The sequence below is a fragment of the Blastomyces dermatitidis genome, assembly GCF_000003525.1.
Source record: "Blastomyces dermatitidis ER-3 genomic scaffold supercont1.3, whole genome shotgun sequence".
NCBI lineage: Eukaryota > Fungi > Ascomycota > Eurotiomycetes > Onygenales > Ajellomycetaceae > Blastomyces > Blastomyces dermatitidis.
In genome coordinates this window covers 4,399,207-4,421,646 of record NW_025544776.1, presented here as the reverse complement: position 1 = coordinate 4,421,646, position 22,440 = coordinate 4,399,207, and the positions used below count along the sequence as shown (strand labels likewise).

At 47.5% G+C, this 22,440-nt stretch overlaps 4 protein-coding genes across 7 annotated transcripts; 2 read left to right on the top strand and 2 right to left on the bottom strand.

The window, feature by feature from the left end:
• Positions 1-671: 671 nt before the first annotated feature.
• On the top strand, positions 672-2,990 carry BDCG_03204 (acyl-CoA oxidase; the record flags this gene model as incomplete). Its single annotated transcript, XM_045418809.1, has 5 exons — positions 672-1,034; positions 1,110-1,483; positions 1,542-2,078; positions 2,145-2,241; positions 2,313-2,990. The coding sequence occupies 5 exons, from the start codon at positions 672-674 to the stop codon at positions 2,988-2,990; spliced, it is 2,049 nt and encodes a 682-aa protein (XP_045275297.1).
• Positions 2,991-3,193: 203 nt separating this feature from the next.
• On the bottom strand, positions 3,194-5,911 carry BDCG_03203 (GPI anchored protein). Its single transcript, XM_045418808.1, has 2 exons — positions 4,496-5,911; positions 3,194-4,382 (listed from the first exon to the last, which is right to left on the bottom strand). The coding sequence occupies exons 1-2, from the start codon at positions 5,394-5,396 to the stop codon at positions 3,775-3,777; spliced, it is 1,509 nt and encodes a 502-aa protein (XP_045275296.1). The 5' UTR covers positions 5,397-5,911; the 3' UTR covers positions 3,194-3,774.
• Positions 5,912-6,326: 415 nt separating this feature from the next.
• On the bottom strand, positions 6,327-11,420 carry BDCG_03202 (actin-interacting protein). 4 transcript variants are annotated; one of them, XM_045418805.1, is made up of 4 exons: positions 11,086-11,420; positions 7,870-10,900; positions 7,452-7,673; positions 6,641-7,328 (listed from the first exon to the last, which is right to left on the bottom strand). In XM_045418805.1, the coding sequence occupies exons 1-3, from the start codon at positions 11,320-11,322 to the stop codon at positions 7,627-7,629; spliced, it is 3,315 nt and encodes a 1,104-aa protein (XP_045280346.1). In that variant the 5' UTR covers positions 11,323-11,420; the 3' UTR covers positions 6,641-7,328; positions 7,452-7,626. The 4 variants fall into 4 exon arrangements, with proteins under 4 accessions (XP_045280345.1, XP_045280346.1, XP_045275295.1 ...); XM_045418804.1 differs by having other exon boundaries at positions 6,327-7,673; XM_045418807.1 differs by lacking the exons at positions 6,641-7,328; positions 7,452-7,673 and having other exon boundaries at positions 7,756-10,894.
• Positions 11,421-14,657: 3,237 nt separating this feature from the next.
• BDCG_03201 (PAB1 binding protein) lies at positions 14,658-20,618 on the top strand. Its single transcript, XM_045418803.1, has 6 exons — positions 14,658-15,368; positions 15,849-16,053; positions 16,141-16,420; positions 16,483-18,984; positions 19,056-19,572; positions 19,640-20,618. The coding sequence occupies exons 1-5, from the start codon at positions 15,196-15,198 to the stop codon at positions 19,274-19,276; spliced, it is 3,381 nt and encodes a 1,126-aa protein (XP_045275294.1). The 5' UTR covers positions 14,658-15,195; the 3' UTR covers positions 19,277-19,572; positions 19,640-20,618.
• The last annotated feature ends 1,822 nt before the right edge of the window (positions 20,619-22,440 follow it).

The window sequence follows — 22,440 nt, the reverse complement described above, 5'->3', positions numbered from 1 at the left end:
GTTCTGCCAGCCGCCGAACCCAAGGCCCCAAGCAGCAGATCCATGGCAATCTCCGTGCCATGCCAGGCTAGATTCCTAGTTCTCAGAGCCGCAGCTCTGACGCAGCTCAGGTCCTTAGGCTGTATAATTTGGAAAGTCAATGCCGCCCCTTCAACCAAATGTTGAAAGGTGGGAAACGCAGATTCGCCCCCTCCACTTCACGAGGAGCGGAAACAGCGCTTCATGCGCAGAATGAATCTCCGGGGTCATGCCAACGCAAGCGGGCCTTTTCCGGGGCAATTTTCACCTATTTTCAATCGCAGGTTTACTATTTGGCGGCGCATTGCCCCGGTGTGGCCTATGTGGTTTGGTTAGTTAGTTACATAATCCCTTCCGAGCGGCGATATTTCTTCCAGTTTATATTGACCTCGGCACTTCCTCTTCGGGCGAGCACTTGAGTGGTTCCGGCAGCGCAGGGACTCGACGCATTTATAGATACCATCGCTCGCCCCCCAGGATTGCGGGTGTGCTTCTCTTCCTCTGCCTCTTCTTCTTCATCCTCTCATCCTCTCCCCGCATTGCTCTACACATCTCCCTCTCTATCTCTCATTCACTATCTTTTTGCGCAAGTGGTTTACCGCCGCGGATTCCACCTCCCCCCCCCCCCAAACAAATCCCACACGGCTTTGAAAATGCCACCCGTCCCTGAATGGGTAAAGGCTTTGAACCCTCCCGGTCCGCAGGGCTCGGAGCTTCTACAGCAGGAGCGAGACCGCTCCAATGTCTCCGTGAATAAGCTGGCGGAATTGGTTCATACCAAAGAAGTGCTGGACCGACAGGATAAAATTCTAGCCGTCATGGAAAAGGAGAAAGTTTTTGATAAATCACAAATTCTTTCTATGGGCCGTGTAGAACGGATAAAAGCATCCCTTGGTAAGGCTAAGCGCATCCAACAATTAAGGGAACAGCACAATTGGACAGACGACGAATTCATCATGGCCAATGACCTTCTGAGCGAGCCCACTCCTTACGGACTCCACGCAAGCATGTTCCTGGTACGAATCCCTCCTGTAAAATCGTCGCTGTGAGCCTATCAAGCAATATCGCTAATTATATCTTAACTTGTATAGGTGACTCTCAGAAATCAAGCCACACCAGAGCAAAAAAAGCTGTTCCTGAGACCAGCGGAACGCTATGAGATCATTGGCTGCTACGCTCAAACTGAGCTAGGCCATGGATCTAACGTCCAAGGTCTCGAGACCACAGCAACCTGGGACCCTACAGACAGAACCTTTGTTATGCATTCCCCGAGCTTAACAGCTTCCAAATGGTGGATTGGCTCTCTTGGCAAAACCGCGAATCATGCCGTTGTGATGGCTCAGCTTATTATTGAGGGCAAGAGCTACGGCCCTCATCCATTCATCGTACAAATCCGCGACCTGAAGACTCATGAGGCTCTTGAAGGAGTCTATGTTGGTGATATTGGACCTAAGTTCGGCTACAAGTATGGTTTTTTCATTTCTTCTAGCGCTTCATTCGCGGCATGGCTAACCATTTCACAGCACCATGGACAATGGATTCCTTCTTCTGAACCAAGTGAAAATTCCACATGTGAACATGTTGGCACGGTTCTCGCATGTTGACCCCATTACAAACAAGTACGTGCGTTCTGCCGCATCTACTTTGGTCTATGGTACAATGACCTGGGTTCGGTCTACAATTGTACTGCAATCGGGCAAGGTCCTAGCCCGAGGTGTAACGATTGCTACGAGATATTGCGCTATCCGAAGACAGTTCCAGGACCGTGATACAACGGATAAGTCTTCCGATGAGAACCAGGTTCTCAACTACAAGATGGTCCAAATCCGACTTCTTCCCCTACTTGCTGCTACCTTTGCTCTTCATTTTACTGGACGGCGAATGATGGAAATGTATGAGGAAAACCAGAGACAAATGGCCCGCGGTGGTTCAGCAAAGGCAGGAGCACTTCTCCTTGCCGATCTCCACGCCACCTCCTGTGGTCTCAAGGCCCTTGGGAGTTCCGTAGCAGCTGAGGGATTAGAGGTATGCCGACGCGCATGCGGTGGTCATGGCTATAGGTAAGATCCACCCGGTTTGTTAAATTAAGTTTTTGATGTGTTGCACGTATACCCACTCCCCAATAGTAGCTACAGCGGCATCGGTCCATGGTACGCCGATTATCTGCCAACTCCCACATGGGAGGGTGACAACTACATGTTGACGCAACAAGTAGCACGATATGTAAGTTCACCCTCTTTTGGAAATACTACAACAATAAAAGAACCGGAATTTACTAACAGATTCCCGTTCAGCTGCTCAAATCTGCTAGAGCTGTCTATGCCAACAATGCCCCTGACAACGACACCAGCCGCATTCTCAAGAATTATATTCGCCGCCGAGACATGGGAGCTGCGTTCGACATCCTTGACAATGATGCTGACATCGTAGACGCCTTCGCCTGGCGTACCGCTAACCTCACTTTTGAGGCCCTGAAAAACCGTGACGTTGCCAAGCGCTCATGGAACAGCTTGCTCATCGATTTCTGGCGCCTCTCGACTGCCCACTCACAATACCTCGTCGTGAAGAACTTCTACGAAAGTGTCTTTGCGCCCTCCACGGCCTCCGCCCTGGATCCTGAAACAACCGCAGTCCTCCACAAACTCTTCCGACTCCATGCTCTGTACACCTTGGAGCGCGAGTCCGCCGACTTCTTCACCTCGGGTGCTGTGACCATCCGTCAAATCACCCTCGCCCGGACCAAGGCAGTTGTCAAACTCCTTGACGAGATCAGGCCCCATGCGGTCCGGCTCGTTGACGCATGGAAGTTCCCGGACTGGCAGCTTGACAGCTCCTTGGGCCGCTATGATGGCAAAGTCTACGAGGATCTGTTCCACCGGGCCAGCCAAGAGAACCCTGTCAACAACTTCACGTTCGATCCATACCCATGGAATAACGCGGTGGTGAAGAATGAGAAACAAAGCAAACTCTAAAAATCCACTGCCTTTGGTGGTGTTTCTTCTCATTTCGTTTTATGTTTGATACATGAAATCTTTTTCTGTCATTATCATTGCGTCTTTTTCAGATCATGGGAGTAACACATTGTCTCTATCATTTCTTTCTCTTCCTCTCTCTCTCTCACACACACTTGTTTGTTTGAACATAGCTCTGCTATCTTTTTCCTCTTTCATCGTGCTCTTCTCATTTCGTTTTATGTTTGATACATGAAATCTTTTTCTGTCATTATCATTGCGTCTTTTTCAGATCATGGGAGTAACACATTGTCTCTATCATTTCTTTCTCTTCCTCTCTCTCTCTCACACACACTTGTTTGTTTGAACATAGCTCTGCTATCTTTTTCCTCTTTCATCGTGCTTTTTGTTCTTCTTTTGTATTACATTTTACCTACCGATTTTTCATATGGTGAAAGGGGATTTACAACAAAAAACATAGATATAGATATAGAGGGGTATAGGCATACGAAAAAGGAGATACAAAGGTGAAAAATACAAATAGGCGCATGGATTCAGTTCAACTTCAATCTCCCATTCATTCAAGGCTAGACACAGATTACCATTCCACTAAAAAGAATTCTATAAATACATTAAACTAGGATCAATTTTCTCGTCCTTGAAAATCATTAAAGGAAGAGACAAAATGGTATACAAAAACATCCCAAAGAGTAGGTCCAAGAGAAGCCATCAATGACAGGCCAAAAATTACAGAGATGAAACATTACCAGATTAGCACCACTCACTCACGGCCCCTGGCCCCCCCTTACATCATCGTCATCATCATCGTCATCATCGCCATAGTCCGCATCATCAAATAAACCCAACCACCACCAGCCACTACCACCACCCTCCCCGCCCCATTCTCCGGCGCCATCTTCCCCACCACCGCCGTCCCCCGCCCTTCAGCTGAAATCGTACAACGAATCTGCTCACAAACAAACCCATCCGGACAACACCCGCCGCCCGCACTAGCCGCACAGCTCGTCCAGCCCCCTGCACACCTCCTCCTCCCCCCGTCGCCACCAGGAAAGGTCACAGATGCACTAGGATCAACAGGGATAACGACCGTGGCGCCGTTGTCATCCACGATTGTGGTTGAGGAGATCGGGGGGCAGGATGTGGGGTTGCAGTCGCGGCCGGTTCGGCAGCAGCCGCCGTGGTAGATGGCGCTGCAGGCGTAGAACCCCACGGGGCAACCGATTATGGTTGGGGTTAGGGTTGGGGTTGGGGTTGTAGGTGGGGATGCGGTGATGGTCGTTATGGGGTTGGAGGTTGGGCGGACGGGTGGGTCCATTGGTTCTGTAGATGGTGGTGGCGGTGTTGGTGGCGGCGGCGGGGTTGCCGTGACGGTTGTTGTTGAGATATATATGCCTATGGCTCGTTGGTTAGTTTTTCAGGGGGAATAGATAAAGGTGATAGTTAATATAAATATATATATATGTAAGCAGGCTGAGGAGGAAATGAAATGGGCATAGGAAACATACACCCCTGATCCACACACGAGTATCCCGGGATACAACACCCACCCCCTGGATTATCAGGACAGGGACTATACCCATACGCACACATGTTTAAATCGCCCGAACAGCTCTCTCCCGCCCCGCAGCATCCCACATCCCCCAATCCCGTGTCCTTCACAAACACACATTTGCTCCCCTTTCCACAACAGCTATTCGGCCGGTTGATGTATGTGCATGGTTCCGTATCAAGAGGGCATTTAAACCTTCTTTTCCCAAATATGAGGTCTTGGCCCCTCGCCGTCCACCGCGATAAAGAGCGGCCAAGGAGGGGTACTGACATTGCTCTTCCGCCCCCTCTGTCTTCTTGATATTTCATGTTCCCATGCAATGGGAACGGTGGGGATAATGATGGATCTATGGAGGTATTCATCCAGACATCCACCTCATCATGATTATCAGGGCCATTCCCCAGACCACGGCCCGTCAATCTGCCAAAATCTTCATCATTCAGCGTCCGTCCTGTACGGCGAGGACGCTGTTGTTTCCGTCCTACATTTCCCCCATCGCCACCACCACCACCACCACTAGCAACAACATCGCCATCGCCATCGCCATCGCCATCGAAATACCAAAAATCCAACCAAAACTTCTCCCCCTCGTCGTCCGTCATTTTCCTCACACCCGCCATTGACTGGCCAGCCAGTCGTCGCTGAATGTCCCCATCGCGATTCACTAGACTTTCCTGTGCGATGCTGCTAGTGGCATGGGAGATGTTATTATAGTTAGTATTGGCGATATCCGTTGCGGCATTTGCGGGCGATATTAACAGTAGGTGTAGTAGTAGTAGTAGTTGTAAGGTAGCGCAGAGGAGGAGGACGAGGAAGTGGTTGGACAAGGGACGGGGAGCAGGGTGGTGAAGTCGCATCGGGGATTCAGGGCTCAAGTTCCTTCCTCCTTGTGAGCGAACTAATTGGTTCGTTCCCGATGGCTAAGTTAAGTAAATAAAGTTATTAATAGCTCAGCCCTGTGGGACTGGACTGACTGGGATAGTATTCTCGCGGTGGCCGGGGGATAATTTATATATCTATAATAGGGAGTGAGAGTGTGTATTCTGCACCTTGGCAAAGAGTGAGAGAATCAAAAAGAGCGAGATGTCTTAGAAGAGAGATATATATATATTATGCAATGTAGATGTAGTTAGTTATGCACCACCATACTATACTACTGTACATTTATGGGTGGTCGTGTCGTGTGGACAATCTTCAATCTTCCCCGCTGCTCTGGTCAGCTATTTAGGACGCGATGGCGGAAGAGGAGGGAGGATGTTTAAATAAAATCAAAATGGCTCTGGTGCTGGCGCCTTTGTACACAGTTCCATGCAAGCCATGTAACTTAGTTGGTTGGAATTGTTGGCAGTGGGATGTCAACAATACAATATCTGATTCCAGAAATTCCTGTATTCAATTAAGGTGGTTGTTTATTTACTTGAGATCTCACTATTTAGTTATACAAATAGTTTCACTCCCGACGCCCAGTCGCACCCACCTACAGCTTCAATCAAAAGCCATTTTCAAGTTATTTATTCACTCTCTTCTCACCATTATTTATTCAATTTTTTTTTCCTTGCTACTTGCTACTTGTTTCTTGTTTCTTGTTTCTTGTTATCTCTCATGCCGATCCGATCCATCACCAACTGTATCCAAGATTTGGCTATGTTATGTACATTACATGTACCACTGATCCAATACAGAGTCCATCCCCATTCCACCTGGCAAAACCAAGTACAAATCACTCGAGCCTGTAAGCGTGGTCTCAAAAAAAAAAAAAAAAAAAAAAAAAAAATAGTAGCGAGGGAAAGCAAATTGAAAATGATGGCGATTGATCGAAGAGAGAGAAGATTGACATAGCAGTCAATTATTTTTGGCAACAGTCTCAGGCGAGAAAATGCGCTCTCAGACAGCAAAGTATCAGTCTAGAACCAGCCCAAAATCTCAGCCCTCTTGCGTATGTATATATTATGAGTACTTTCTACGTTGCATGCGTCCAATCCATACCACCGGCTGAATGTCACCACTCTCCTCTTGTGTCATCCCCGGGACGACGGACGACGATTGAACAAAATCGAAACATCTAAGAATAGTACGTTTCCAGCTGCAGAACAGAATGGAGAAAAAACGGGTGAGGCGTGGAGAATTATAAACAATTAAGTATATAGATATAAAAGAAGGGGACAAATTTTTGATCTAATTTGTCCACATGTCATAAGAAAGGAAATGGGCACCATAAAAATTTCATCGAAACTTCGTTCCATCCCCCTTTCTCGTATAAACGCTACCTACCTACCTATGTATAGGTAGGTACACAGCCAACAAAAGCCTAGCCAGCCAGCCAGCCTCTGCGTTTGCTGGTGTAGCTATCGCATTTCTCGTACACGCCCGTAAAAATAGACTTCAAAATTCAATAAAAGGAGAACAAACGAAGAGGAGCTAGGAAATAAGCCGTAGGGTGTTGGGAGAGTGTATATATGATGGAAGATAAAAGGGAAGCAGACTGTAAATAAGAAAGTGTCTCTGGGGTATCGATAACAACGGAAAGAAAGAAAATGAACATTGGCAGGAAAGAAAAAAAGGGAAAAGAAAAAGAAAAGAAAAAAAAGAAAACATGGCTCTGTATCCAAGCAAATAAAATGTAAAGATTATGGGGACATAGGGTTCGACGCGAGAAGGCCAAATAAGGAAAAAAGAAATGTCAGAGTACCAAAACTTCCCACGATAACAACCGCTAGCAACAGCAACAAGGAGGAAAAAGGCGGAGGGTTATGTAAAGCCGCAGCGTTGTGACACGGCATCTAAGGATTCTAGGTTTATTATCCGGGGTATCGAGTGTTTCAATTAGCATTAACAAAAACCAAAAATCAAAAACCGCACAAGATTAAAATAAAAAGAAGAAGAAAATTTAAAATATGTAAAATGTGATATACCCAGTCATGGTAATGGCCCCGCTCGATCTATGGGCAATAAACGTCTCAAAGATAACGTTTCGGTGCCAAAGGAAGTAAACAGCGGGTCGGGGTTGGGGGTTAGATTGGAGGAGGTTAGGAGGGGAGCAAGGGGGAACTGGGAGATTTGGTGCCAGCGGGGAGATTCTGCCAACATTCAGTTGAATATGGACGTGAGCCAAGATGAGCGTTTGCGATCGGAAGCTAAGTTAAGTCCCCGCAACAGTTCAAAATGTTAGAACAACCAAAAAAAAAAAAAAAAAAAAAAAAAAAAAAAAAAAAAAAAAAAAAACCCCCAAAACCCAAAACCCAAAACTCTCTATTCCCTCTTGGGATCCCATTTATAATATACGCAGCGTAATATAAATATATGATGAAAAATTTCCGCTGCTCTACATACCAGGAGCAGTTGGCGATTTTGGCGACTTCGCAGCTTCATCCTTTGTAGGAGCAGGGCCATCGCTAGCACCAGAACCACGGGCGCCGCTTCGTTTACCAGCTGATGAGGGATTCGCATGCTCTTCCCCTGGTCCCACGGTTTTAGCTGACTCGGGATTATCCACCTCGGGTGGTTTGTCATCAATAGGAGGAGGGCTTGTAGCCGTGGATGTGGCGGCCTCAACGTTCTGTTCTGACTCAGGAACAATTCCGTTCATGCGCTCCCATACCTCCTTTCGTATCCGGTCTTCTTTTGCTTTCCGCATCCGTTCAATCTCTTCGAAGCCACCGCTCTTCTTCAGTTTTCCCTCCTCAACGAATTTACCTAACTCCTTTTGGAGCGGACCGACACGGCGGGTCTCCAACTCTTTCTGCCTTGCTTTCTCGGCACGTTCTATGGCTTCAAGCCGATTTTCGTGGTTGGGTTGCAGTGCTCTTACTTCTCCTAGGAGGTAATCCTTGGCCTTCATAGGGTCGAGTGGCTCATCGATGGGGAAATTGCGAGATACATTTCTCAAACCGTGGGGTCCAGGGGTCGTGTTCGAGTTAGAGTCCAGACTTTGTTGTTTTGTGGCTTGTTCCACAAGCCCAAATGTCTGTGTAGCCTTTTCGAGATCGTCCTCAAGGTCAATCACGAGATCTTCTTGCATTGTGAGTTGATCCCTCTCCTCACACACAAGCTGCAATTCTTTCTCCCAGATCTTAGTCCATATCGGTTTCTCTCGCTTAAGGAACTCCTGCATCTTTTTCAATTCCTTCGTCACAGCACTGATATCACGGCCTACGGCTTCCAATTGTCTTGGTAGCGGCCGGACACCACGTGTAACAACATCCTTCCGAAGATCCTCAACGAGATCTTGAAGATCATCCACACGAGCGACGATCCTTTCAGATTCGTCAGCAAGTTCCTTCTTCCCTGCGTTCACGCGAGCACGGCCTGCATCACCCTCAAACGACGGCACAGTCATCTCATTCGCCGCATTCTTTACAGAGCTAGCCTTGGATCGGATTGAGCCCATAGAGTTTGATATATCAACTGTGAAACTCGTATACGTCTGGCGTAGCACGGCAAGATCACGACGAATATCCTGAAGTTCGGCAATATGGTTTCCACCACCTGACATTGGACCGTCGGACGTAACCCTAGATTTGGATGTTGCTGCGGGGGGCGGAGCTGAAGCAAGGCGAGCAATCTCTTTCGCAGCTTCTGACTGACGGTCAGTTAAACGTTGGATAGATGTGCCTTGTCCATCAACAATTTCACGAACTCCTTCAATCAAACGGCGGAGACCGCCAACTCCATCATCGAAATGCTTCTTCACCTCGTCTAGCGGCTCAACGTTCAACACAAGAACTGATCGATCTTTTACGTCACTCAAGTCTTCCAGTTCATGTCGAACCCCAGAGACGGGATCTTGAAGGTAAATTTCTGGTAAATCTACACCATTGTTGTGAGTATTCCAAGCGAATTTTTCGATAAAGGCCAACTGTAGTCTGCCAAGAGTTAACTCCGAATAACCTTCCGGCAGGACGTATTTCTTAATCTTGCTTCTATACTGTAGGAAGAGTGTTATTTCTTTGCTTGGAGGAGGTGACGACTCGGGAGTAAACTGGCCAGCTGGCGAATTGTCGGAGCTCGTAGACGCAGTTTTAGCATGTTGAGTCCCGTTCGCGGGTGCAGATTGCTGTCCCGTGCTCTTCCCTGGTGGACCCTCGAAGGTCTCTGAACCCGAGTCCCGCTCTAAAATATGGGGTAGCGCAGGGAGAGAGCCACCGACTGTTGGCATATCTCTCGACTCATAACGGCGTGGAGAGCCAAGCTTGTCAGTCGGAGTTTTGGGCAACGGACCATCGTCTTCAGTCGATGCCACTGATGTATCGAGTTGCGGTTTCTTCACTGGTTCTCTACGGTCCGGGGAGGAAGTGGTTTGGCCAAGGGCTGATTCAAGAGTCCGATTATTCGAGCGCTGTTTGCTGTGAAGATATGATCCACGGAGGCGCACAGCATTCATTGATTCACGGACATCGCGTCCTCGATTCGGAACTGGCGAATTCTGTGAAGATGGAATTACAGGAACACCATTAGGAGATGGACCCAGGTGCTTTTGTATCTGATATGCAGAGAATCTCCTCGACGCTCGTCGTTCCAGTTCGCCACTTCTTTGCAGCATTCCAATGGCATCGTTTTGTTTAGAGGTTGGAGGCGTGGGCGGCGGTGGATGAGGGAAATCATGCGCGGAAAAACTGGGGGGATTGTCGTAGCGAGGTCCGTTCATGCTCTGGTCAGGATATGTAGGCATAACAGGGATATTCTGCATAGCACTACTTGACAAAGACGAACTCGAAGAAGCAGCTGACTTTTGCGGGTCTCTTTTTGAAGCTTCCCTTTCAGCAAAAGATTGTCCATGGCGGTCATTAGACCAGTTGGAAGAAGAGTTGTTTCTGGAAAAGCCCGTATCTCCATAACTTTTCATTGCATTATTCTGGCGAGATAACTCTTGTTGTCGTTTCGGTGGTAACTGGGATACGGATGGAGTCTCGTCCATGGTCTGATTTAGACTATTATCTCCGCTTCCCACGCTGCCAGCGCTCCCATGGCGTGCTGTTCTGGGCAAGCTGTCCTTCATCTGCCTCGACCGCAACTTAGCCTGTTTTTTCTTGAGCCCCTGGAGTAAATTGATAATGATGTCCCGTATGCGCGGCAGGTACCGATCCAGGCTCTCTGGCGATGCATTTTGGCTAAGGGTGTCTTCAAGAATTGTCCGAAGGAGATCAGGCACGGGTCCTAAGTCTGATGTATCCACCCCAATAGCTCCAAAAGCTCTACAGGCCAAGTTGAACTCGTATCCCAAACGCACATAGACGTCCGAAACCTCGCTTTCCGACGCACGTTGTCGTGACCATTGTGTGAGAGTCTCTAACAACTGCTTTGTCGCAACTAAAAGGTGGGTAACGCTCTTTTCTATCTGTGAGAGCTGTTTGTCCGGCTGTTGCTGTCCATGAAAGAAGACCGTCCGTTAGCATATGAATACCACAAAGGAGCAAAGGAGAAGTATATCCGTTTGCAGACCAATCCCTCAAAGCAAACGTCATGCAAAAAAGCACATGGGCATAGTATAGTGCATTATTATGAAAGCGGGGGACAGGAAACGTAGAGATGTAAAATATATAAGCGTACCGCGCTGCGACTTAAAGAGGATTTGCCTGACCCGGAAGAGGCTCTTGTGCCCACGGGTTGACTCATGTTTGCAGCATCACCAGCAGAAGCACCACCACCACCACCGCTCCCACCACCTCCTCCGCTGGAGAGAGACGCTGACGGCATCTGCTGAACCACGGGCGAACGAGCACGATCGAAAGCGGGAGAACGTATACGGCGAGATCTAGACTGGGAGGACGAAGAAGAAGAGTCCATGTCTCTTGGCAGCACAGAAAAGGCACAGCTGGTTGTGCTATGGATATGGTGTGAGTTGGGTGATTTTGGGTTGTGGTCGTTGGGCTGGGGAAAGGAAGGAATGGAGGCGTGGATACCAATTACGGGGCTGGTATGGCTGTTACGCCGTTGCAGCTCGGCTGGCGGGAAGCGGGTTGACTGACCACCCGTTAGCCTGGATTCAATACGGTATGGCTGGGTACAGTTTACCTACACCAATCGCCAATCACAGGCCATATTTGGGGGTGCAGGTCATGTGATGCCGTCCTGAAACAGCAAGGCGTCACTTGGCAATTTAGTCACGTGAATTCTTGGCGATGTGACAGCCTGGACTTATCACATGCCAAAGCAAACGCATACACCAACCAACAAGGTGTATATGTACAGTACAGTACATACTGCACACCATGAACATGTCTTCTTTTTGACCAAGTCATAGTTTCTATTTTGCGACCCTTGAAGTTTGTACTGAATGTATTACTATTGCACAGGTTCGTCAGAGAGCCCCTGCATCTGCACATTAAAACCTCTCTTAAGACACTGTGCGACCAACTTCCCCTTGTCCACCGACCAGTTTCCAAGGACCATCTCAAGGCAACAATCACCATGTCTCTCAAATGACACCCTTGAAATGACACTCGCAGGCCAGACATTAAATCCATGTTCTCAGAAACCCGGGCAAAACGTGGAGTAGGAATCGAGCCATGCATTCAGCTACCTAGCGATGGAAAATCTACTAACGTTACGTTGTAGTGTGGAGGTGCTAGCGCAATGGCTCATATTGACGGGGGGCGTCTACCAACCTTGCCAACATCTACTGCTAGACGGAGGTTCTTTCCCTTGGCCTCTTTTATATGCGGTTAACTAGGCAAAGCAGAGTGGCAGAGACATTTCTCTGTTAAAAAGGACATGTATTTTCAGCTGAAAACTACCAAATCCTTTACGGAGTAGAATGAGCTGTGATGTAGTCTTCAATGACGTATTTCGTTGAACATCTCCCCAAGTTGAGCCGCCACGGCGATAAAGTTAGTTTTTAATTTCTAAATTCAATAGAGTTCATTAATCTAAAAACTAGATACATTGGATTTGACTTTATTCTCTGCTTGAAAGCTTCTGTGGAATGAAAAGGAAAAGCATTGGTTACTGAGTCGAGCTGGGATCTGTAGATGGGTGTAAAAGCAATGAGCTTCCTCAAGCTCCAAAGTATGTTCTGTTGGCGGCTCTGAATGTTCTTGAGGCCTGCGCACTCCTGTGTTTCAACTCCTTTGGTATTTCTTTTTCCCTCCAAAGAAGGAAAGCAAAAAGAAAGAAAAGACTCTCTCGTTCATCCGCATGTGTTTGGTTGGTTGGTCATGGCTGTTGGGTTTCAGGTTTTCATTGCCAACCTTTGTTTGGGTGGTTCCTCGCATGACTGCTCTTCTGTGGTGAAATGGCACCATGTCGGAAATAACCATACTACCTAGGTAAACAATAGAAGAACTCACTGATAATTAGATAGGGGGTGAAGCTCTTCAGCTGTATGAGTGAGCAAGTGGGATATCTTTCCTCACTAGAGTTCCACCAAGGCCGTGAGTGTCAAAATACCATTTGAATAAATTTGAACCGTCAGCCCTTATACCATCCCTGCCCAAAATCGAGGTTCGCAGGCCCTCGCCTGAAGCCGCTTAATATACTCCGGATCATGCCAAGGATCTTGTTGCTTGCACTCCAACAATGAGGCTGGCAAGTGAGGCGGGTGAAAAAGGACGCCAAAGCAAGCAAGCAAACAGTATGGTAGATGGATGTGCGAGTAGACCGTAGCACAGAGGCCGCCTTATCGTCTGAGGTTTTTTCCTTAACCCAATCACTTTGGAGATCTGCTCATGAAATCTGGTTGAATGTTCTCCCCGCACCAACTAAAGGTATGGTATTCAATAGTATGTAGCATTCGCTTTTAGCAGTTAAGAGGCACAAAGGCGAGAGAGAGTGCTCCAGAAGCTTCCCGGAGACCTAGGAGTTAAAATTAATGCATTATGAGTTTCCCTTTGAACAATTCTCAGCCGCTCAAGAATTCTACTTATTCTCAATTCTCTTACAGATTTTTTCTGTTCTATCTGCTGTGTATTATGAGATAAATAGAGAAGCTTTTGTTATCAATTGAAGTCAAAAAAAAAATTTTAAAATTATCTATTTATAGTTCTTAAACTCAGCTTATAAAATAATCAGATCTGTGGTATTCTACTCCGTATAGTCTCTGTGATTAACACTGATAGCAGAAGAGAGAAATACAGTGCTGTCACTCTTCATATTATAGATTCTGCAGTTATGATAGTTATACAAGTAAGTCACTCTTATAAGACAGACAGACTAGTAATAAGTTTAAACTTCGGGCGCGGCTGGCAAGGAGCCATTCGCTTGCGGTCTTTTTTTCAACCATGACATTGTTACTGATATTATTATATTACTGATAAAGAGTACTTGATATAAAATGATGAAGATATTTATATTGAATAAGCTTTTTCTTTTCTGAAGACTACTTCAAAGGGAAGAGTTCAAAGGCAGTCATGGTTATAAGCTGCCAGACTACAATCCCCTCTTATCATAAGTACGGAGTAGTAGTGGCTTGCTTACTCCTGTCCCCGGCGCCCGGGGCCTATTGTTACAGTAACAGAAGAAGTGAGAATGAGGTTGATGATAGCAGTTGGTTCTCACACAACTTAATGAAATCTTTGAAGCGTGATTTTTACTTTTATTTTTTATCTTTATTTTGACTAGATATCAAACCACACCTTCTGCTGCTGCTGAACATTTATTAATCAGCAGGAATTTTTTAAGAGCAAAGAGGAAAATTCATTTCAGAAAGAAAGTACTCCGTACAACTCTATCTATCAAGGCATTAACCCGTTTGATACTGAGAGGATGTGTATTGTGTAAGTTACTGATATGTAAATACACGTTTCTTGGAGCAAAGAATTAAAACCTTGATACATTGAGTTTGGCGGAAGAATTACCTGAGACAGGCCCTGACAAATTGACAATACCATGGTGACGCGCCAGGTCAATCTGGGAGCCATTCCCGATATGGCTAAGGGATGGACAAATCCGCGGCGGGACAGTTCTCAAAGCGGCAAGGGGGATCGAGCAGTGCTCGTTAATTGGCGGATGGCGTTGGGCTAAAAACGAAGCAAGATCAAACTCAAAAAGAAAAATACGGTTTGGCGGGAACTGAATGAAGTACGTCACAAACTCTGACGGTACGGTACCGTATTTACGATACTGCCCGAGTCTTTCGCAGTTTGCTGCCTTCCTCCGCCCAATCTTCGCTCTTTTCTTCTCGTTGCGGCTCTCTTTTTTCCTATCTCAGACCTCAACTCAACCCTCAACTCTCAACTCCCCGCTTCTCCTCCCTTCCTCTCCCATATCTTCTTCTTCTTCTTCTTCTTCTTCTTCTTCTTCTTCTTTTCCCCCTTTGCCCCCTCCCATTGAGCTTAAGCTCTATTCTTTTCGTTTCCCTGTTCTCGCAGTGGAGAGCTGTTTCCCTTAGACATATCTTCTCATTCCCTTCCTCTTCCCGCTTCCACCATCCACTCCCGTCTTATATAAATAACGCCAGGCGGTGTGGGCCCTTTCTGGCTCTGGATCTGGCTCTGGCTCTGAGTTTTTCCCCTCTCCCAGCCTGGCTGGTCCCCCCTGAAGTTTTCACGCGCACTTTTTTGTTCTTGTTTTTTTTTTTTTTTTTACTGCTCTCCTCGAACTAAAAACCGAAAGTAAAATACCTAGGCGCAGAAACCTTGGTAACTTACGTCTTCATAAACCACCCTCAACTCCGTGTCGTCGTCTGCCAACGGAGCCTCAGGCAATCCTCTCAGCAATCCTATGCAGCAGAATCCCTCCTCTGCTGCTTCTAACAATAATAACAACAGCAACAACAGCAACAACAACAACAGCAGCAGCAGCAGCAGGCCAGCTATGCGCTCGAGTTCCACGCTCAAGACCAGCACTGATGGAAGTCGACGGCAGGCAGCCAGCCCAGTCGACGGTGCTCAAAGGTATGTCGTCGTTCTCGTTGCCATTGTCTCTGTCGCGGGAGCCGCACCTTCCCATTATCCCATTCCCCATTCGTCTCCATCGTCCTTTCCCCCTTGGCAGCCGTGGCATTGTCTTTGTTGTCGTGTTACGACTGTGGCCGTGGAAGGAGCCAAGGAGGTTCCAGCTTAGGCGTTGAGCCTCCTCATGCCTTCCAAATTTCCGCCAACGCCCCAGAGCTTTTCTTCTTCCACACACACAAACACGTAAACTCACCACATGCACACACACAAACACAAACCTCTACACATCTACAAAGCCTCCAGTTGATTCCTCTTCCTGCTTCTCCGTGACCTTGCCCTTAGTCCGTCAGATAGGCGCTGAAACATTCTATGTCTATTCTCATTTCTTGCCATGTTCGCCTCGATGTCTTGAATCGATTTTGCCCTCTACCACGAGCACGTTCACTGACTTTATTCCTCCGTCCTTCGCATATATTATAGGCGTAATAACCCCCCAAAGGCCTGGACTCAATCCACAAATCCTCTCACCCAAAAGCCTTCCTATCCAAACCAGAACGGAGGAGCTCCTCAGCGGAAATCCACAATTTCTCCGAATCCAATGGCGTCGTCGTCGCCGAACAGGGAGTCAAATACCCCTGATATGCATGCAAATGACCGCCTTACCTTCCTCTTAGCTGCCTGCATAGTACGTCCAGTCCTTCTTTCCCTTACCGGTCCTAGGCACACACACACATGCGTCGTCGTTCCTCTACTAACACATTCTGTTTGGTAGGGTTTAAATGCAACGGTCACAACTAAAAGCGGAGAGAAGTTTTCCGGTATTTTTTCGGGCTCGTCGTTGGAACCAAATGACTCTTCGTTTGCATTGAAAATGACACAACGTTGCTCCTCCCCACAACCAGACCACAGTCGGTCGAATGGCCTCAGTGATCATTCCAGCCCTTACATTGGGTCAGGCGTAGATCATCAAATGATTTTCGATGTTCAAGATGTTGCGGATGTCTGTGTTGAAAACGTCTCGACTGTCGGAATTGCTGCAAAAGAACAGAATGGTAATTAAGACAGCCTCTCCATCTTTTACCACACACATTTTAGCTAACATTCGTTTTACTAGGAGCTCCCACGGGCTTCAAAACAGACACGGACATCTCTGGCGGCCAAGCAGTCCGAGAAAGAGAACTCCAACGCTGGGAACCCGGCACAGATGCTCCTGTTGACTTGTCTTTGGAGAGCGCAGGCTCGACTAGTTGGGACCAATTTGAAGTAAATGAACGCCTTTTTGGGGCCACTACAAGTTACGACGAGAATCTATACACCACTCGAATAGATCGTTCGGACCCATCATATAAACGCAAGGAAGCTGAGGCAGCTAGAATTGCACGTGAGATCGAATCCAGTGAGACGGATAATGCCCATTTAAGGGAAGAGCGCGGTTTAGTCGCTGAAAACGATTACGCAAATGAGGAGGATAAATACAGTGGTGTTCGTCGTGAGGATTTTCCCCCTCTCCAATCCGGACAACCAAACAAGTATACTCCACCTGCAAGGCGTGCACCCACAAGCCACCCTACTGTTCCCGGCGCCCCGGTTGATCCCGCAATCATTAGTGCCCAAATCGCGCGCCCCGACATACCACCGAAGCAATCAAGCCAGCCCAAGATCAACATCACACCTTCACAAACTACTATAACTACTTCAACTACCACTACTGATGCGGTCAAGGATAAAGCACCAGAAACAACCAAATCCGCCCCATCTCTTAAACCCCCTACAAGTTCCGAACAGAAACAGGTCTCCGGAAAACCTACGTCGAATTCCAATGTTCCTTCAAAGCGCAATGGAGTCGAGAATGCATCCTCCAACGTGGAGGTAGAAGTACTTGACCATTTCCGGCAGTTCGCGACCATTGAGAAGATGAAACTCCAAGAGCGTCGTCGGAATCAAGCGTCCTATGATCGGACGATTAAACTCAATGAGCTGATGAAGTTTTCTAAGAACTTCAAACTTGGAACGCCTGTTCCAAAAGATCTTGTGCCCATCTTGGCCAAGGATCCTAGTAAGCAGGAGGAAATTATCGAGAAAGCACGCCGGCAACACGAGGAAAAGCTTGCAGCTGCCGCCGCCAAAGCAGCTGGTGCAACCCCTCCAGACGCTTCGACTGCTACTGCTCCTGCCGCTGAACAGAAGCCCACTGCGCCTCGCGCTTCGGGCTCTTCCCGATACGATGTTGGCGCGGTGCCACCGGTGGCACCGTCAGATCGCCAACAATACCCCCGCGGCCGCCAAGGGTATCCACCAATGGGCCCTCATAGTGGCCTAGGAGGACGACCGATGGGACATCATACAGCGCATCCGGGGCGGTCGGGTCCTGGTCTTCTTAGCCACCGCCTGGCGGATATTCAGCAGCAACGTAAAGGCGGAGCGATGGGTCATCCTATGCCTCCCCCTCTTCCTGTTCAGGATGGGCGTATTCCCCCTCACGGACCCCTTGGTGGAGATCAGTGTAGTCTTAATAGCCCTCATAAATCGGTGCAGAGCCCAACGTCGGCTACTTCAACGAAATTCAATGTCAGGGCACACGAATTTAAGCCTAACCCAGCTGCACATACCTTTACTCCCGGAGGCACATCTGCCATGACATCAGGCCCAGCTAACGCTAGGCCACAATCGATTTCACGTGCTGCTAGCCCATCTGCCTTTTTTGGTGCAAAGAAACCACTACCGCCATCAGAACGGCCCTCAATTAATGACCACTTCAACCCAGTTAAGCGAATGAAAAAAGAGGCAACAGAGCAGAGTACTACTAAAGACTACGCATTTAATGGTGGAATTCCCCAAGCGTATCGGACTCCGCCTACCTGGGAGGTTGCTCCGATTAATGCTGAGAAAACTTACGCTGATATGTTTAAAACACCTACCCCTGTACCTTCGGCTTCCCCGCAACGGGCTGCATCTAATCCTCAATTGCCACATCAACATCAGCTACCGTTTCACCTCCAGCACTCAGGTCCTCCAACCACGGGTCCGCCTCAGGCTCATCCACACCCCCACGCACAATCACACCACCCATCAGGACCCCCACTCTTTGAAGATCACCATCGCATGCACATGTCTGCTTCTACTTCGCAAGTATACCCATCGCCCAGATTACAACAAACCCCTGTGGCATACCATTCTCCCATGGGACACCATGCACAGCTAGCATATGGACAACCGGTTCCACAGTTCTACACGGCCCAGGGCCCGCAACCCGCTCACATGCGACACTATCCCGGCGGCCCACAGTTTGTTAACCCGCAAAACGGCATGGGAGCGCCCATGATGGTCCAGCAGCCTTCGAACGGTCCTTATGCAGGTATGCCACAAGGTATGGGTGTCCCATACAACCCACAAATGCCAATGTATTCACCCAATGCCGGCCATGCCTACCCGCAACATGTACCACCGCCACCTCAACCACATAGTGGCTACCCCAGCCCAAGCCGAGGTGCACCTATGATGATGCATCAGGGCTCACAACAGGGCTCGCAACAGGGCCACCCTCCTCAGCCTATCATGTTTATGAATTCTAGTCAACATGGACAACCCGTCTACGCCCCACAGCAACCAGGTTACAGTGAGTGAACTCGACATATTTCCATTCTTTTCATAGCTCCCAATACTCGCCATGCTAACTATTTGAAAAAGTTCCTCCAGTACGCGCTGGTTATCCTCAACATCAGCAGTCTCATTTCAACACCAGCCCTCACCAAACACACCATTACCCACACCATCAGCATAGAGCCCAGAACAATACTCACTACAATCAAATGCCACACATGCATCATCCCCACATGGCGCCGCAAGGCCCCCCTCAGAACGCACCTGCTGGACCCCATCCTCCAGAGGCTGTTGATGAGGTGAAATGAGAAGTTTCAGTGGCTAAATTTACGGCTTCCTTTTCCTTCGCTGGAAACAACCGATTGTGGCATGAAAACCACAGAAATGCTCACTTGCCATTTTCCTTTTCCGGAATGTTGCGTGCAGTGGCGGGACTAGTAACTTGTGCTACGTTGCTTCTTGCTATACTTTTTCTTAACCCGGTTATATTTTGGCGGCGCAGTGTTGATTGATATTTGCTTTTACTGGTCTCGTGTGGTGCGGTTGCAACATTCAAAAAATGGTTAAATGAATATACATGAGCGGATTGCGCGGAGTGCTCGTAGTAAGCTTTTGTTGATACATTCTCTCATTCCTCTCTGTCCGTTTATGCAATTCTAACAGTGATACAGGAACTTGGAGGTGAGATTGATCATATACGAATATTCGCCGCTGGATGGAAGAAGGTCGCTTTCCTGGACGAATCAAGGGCTTCCGCGCCTAACGTAGGCGAGGCGATCAGCTAAAAAGCTTTGAATCGATCCCTCGCTGGAATATATACCGTGACCCACAGGATCGGCGCAAGCCAAACCCTAGCCACTATTGAGGTCACTAGCTGGTTCGAAGATATTGAAAGGGGAGTTCGATAGGGCATCCCCCGCCGGTGGAGGCCATTTTAAGAAGGATTGCCGTTCAAAAAGAAGCTCGAGGTCGATATCCTGACTAGAAAAGGGGGGTTGTTGGGGGATTTGTTGATATATAAATACTGTTATGTGATGCAGAAGAAACGAGCTCGGGCTTATGAGCGCGGAAATGAAGGCGGCAATGGTGGGATGTATGAAATTGATGAGGCGAGTGGGATTAGATATTTTTTCGAGGCAGGCCGGAGTGGGATGTCACTGAGAGTATAGCTGTTGGCTTTTAGTACTTTTTTTCACGTCTTTTTCTTTCCGTGTGAGGAAGATGGGGACAACAAGGAGGAATGATGTGGTTTTCTCGTTGATTATTATTACTGCTACTATTTTAGTTAAATGAATTTTTGTTTCCGAAGAGAAATGGCCTCTGCCTTTGAGCTACATAACTGCTTCTCGCCGTTTTTTGACCTTCAGAAACGCAGTTTGCCTTCTCCGAAACGGAAAATGTGGCATGGAAGGGAAATTGAACAGCAGATAAAAAGCTTCAATAACCATCTATATATTTTATTTCTTAATCATTACTAGTGCTATTCTCATCCGTATAAAGATGAGAGATTTGAAATATTGTGTTTTTAGAGCTTAATTATTAAATGCTCTGCTTGAAGGATTTATATATTTGTTATATACTTTTTTACGTTCAAATTCTGGATATACTCCACTCCGTACATATATATGTTAACCATTTTTTGAACTCCATATGCGTATGTTACGTGCATTTTTCATATCGTGTTCTGTTCCACACATCTAGGGGATGCATGTAACCTATCATCCTATGTGGCTAGGTTACTTGAGTAGACTGGCTGGCTACATGGTATCACTGAACTGGCTGGCTGGCCTGAAACGGAATTATCCTCATTCTATTAGTTAGATGTAGGGCATATTGTTAAAAACTGAATTGCCCTCCGGCCCCCTTTCTCATTTTTCTGCGTCCAGGTTCCTCTTTTCCAACACGTAGCTTTTGAGATTTGAAGGGTTGCCGCCCTAGGGGGGTGAGGCGTATCGAGTAAGGGAGAGGGGAGGGGGGAGAAAAGGTTAGTTCTGGGGTGGTGAGAATGATGGGTGGGTTAAATACTTCAATATTTCAATAGCTTCCATGCATTCGCTGTGTAAAGAAGGATGCGGGACGTGGCGTGCTGTATGGGAAGATGCTGTGAGACGTTTTTGGGAGTTGACGTACATGTATACACGTGTATACGATGATGATCGTATTGCGTGTATGGTGGTGCAACGGAATGAGTATGTTGTTGATTTTCTGGGGTGGATATTGTTTTACTCCGTCCCCCTCTTTTTTTTTTTTTTTTTTTTTTTTGGGTCTTACTTTTCTTTTGGTTGTTGCTATCAATGTTTGCGGGGAGTATCAGCGCTCTGACGAAGACAGATACGTACCTAGAAACGCACGCTATAATGTTAGCAAATGAAGATGGATGTTTCAAAGCGGTCAACAATATCTTTGACGTTGTGTTTTCGTCGCCCCCTAGGTTTTCTCTCGCTACTCAGAGCTTGCGATTGGGACTGGGGTTTGTTTGGCCTTTTATTCATAGGTCTAGGGGGGGAGGCATGTGAGATGGACATGATAGCCCTAATCCCTTTCAAACTTCTTTCACTTCATTCTTCTCCTCAGGTCTTTTCAGTTTCTATTTTCAGTCATCATTCATACGCCCAGGCGAAGGTTTACACTGGCACATGAAAGAATCACTGCAGCAGAAAAAGCGGTTCTCAGCAAGAGAACCTCTATTGGAAAAAGGCAAATGTGACGTCGAACCGACAATTTCGTTTGCGGGCAGCACGGGGTCTTCAGGAATTCTCCTGGGCCTTCCGCTTTCTCAATCTCGTGGGTAGCCTCGATCCATGACTGAGTCGGCGAAAAGAACAAATATCAAGATAATTTCGCACCAACAAAGTCGAGAAATCCACAATTCCCTCCTCAAGAAGAGAGAGACATATTCTGGTACACTCTGCGTTCCCTCTCGCTCTCAAGCCAATCCCTTTCCTGCTTGATCTCTCTAGCTCCGGTTCCTCGCGCAGTGATGTAGGCAAAATCTTAATTGTCCGCCACTGCCATTAGCTCCTCGTGTCCTCATGTAGCAAAGCGGACAGGAACTCCAGTTAAGTGGTGGTAATTGTTTCTTTGTACACACTGTTATCTTGCGGTTTCTCCAAGAGATCTTCCATGATAACTTCATGACTGTCCCAGTAATTTCACTTGTGGAGACAGAAATCAGATCCCTCTTGCCACAGCGTGCCTGCGACAGTCTATCCCCCAAAGAGAGGAGAGAGGGAAGAGGGGCAGAGAGCAGCAGAAGAAGAGACCGTTTTGAGAGGTAGAGAGGGCGGCGACAGAGAGCCAGAATATCCCGGCCGGTTTGGCGATCGGGATCCCACGACTCCATAGTTCAGAAAAAAAAAATGAAAAATCCGCCTTATCAGTCATAAAAGAAGGGCATGGCCTTTCTTCTGAAGACCAAGAGGAAGAAGATAGAAGAATTATACCTCGCAAAAATTGATGAAACTTGTCACGT

Coding starts and splice junctions, on each gene's coding strand:
- BDCG_03203 (XM_045418808.1), bottom strand. CDS start 5,396: ATGCGACTTCACCACCCTGCTCCCCGTCCCTTGTCCAACCACTTCCTC. Junction 4,383..4,495: donor CTCGTGTGTGGATCAGGGGT/GTATGTTTCCTA, acceptor AACGAGCCATAG/GCATATATATCTCAACAACA.
- BDCG_03201 (XM_045418803.1), top strand. CDS start 15,196: ATGCAGCAGAATCCCTCCTCTGCTGCTTCTAACAATAATAACAACAGC. Junction 15,369..15,848: donor CCAGTCGACGGTGCTCAAAG/GTATGTCGTCGT, acceptor CATATATTATAG/GCGTAATAACCCCCCAAAGG. Junction 16,421..16,482: donor TGCTGCAAAAGAACAGAATG/GTAATTAAGACA, acceptor TCGTTTTACTAG/GAGCTCCCACGGGCTTCAAA.
- BDCG_03202 (XM_045418804.1), bottom strand. CDS start 11,322: ATGGACTCTTCTTCTTCGTCCTCCCAGTCTAGATCTCGCCGTATACGT. Junction 10,901..11,085: donor CCTCTTTAAGTCGCAGCGCG/GTACGCTTATAT, acceptor TTTCATGGACAG/CAACAGCCGGACAAACAGCT. Junction 7,674..7,869: donor AAAATCGCCAACTGCTCCTG/GTATGTAGAGCA, acceptor GACTTAACTTAG/CTTCCGATCGCAAACGCTCA.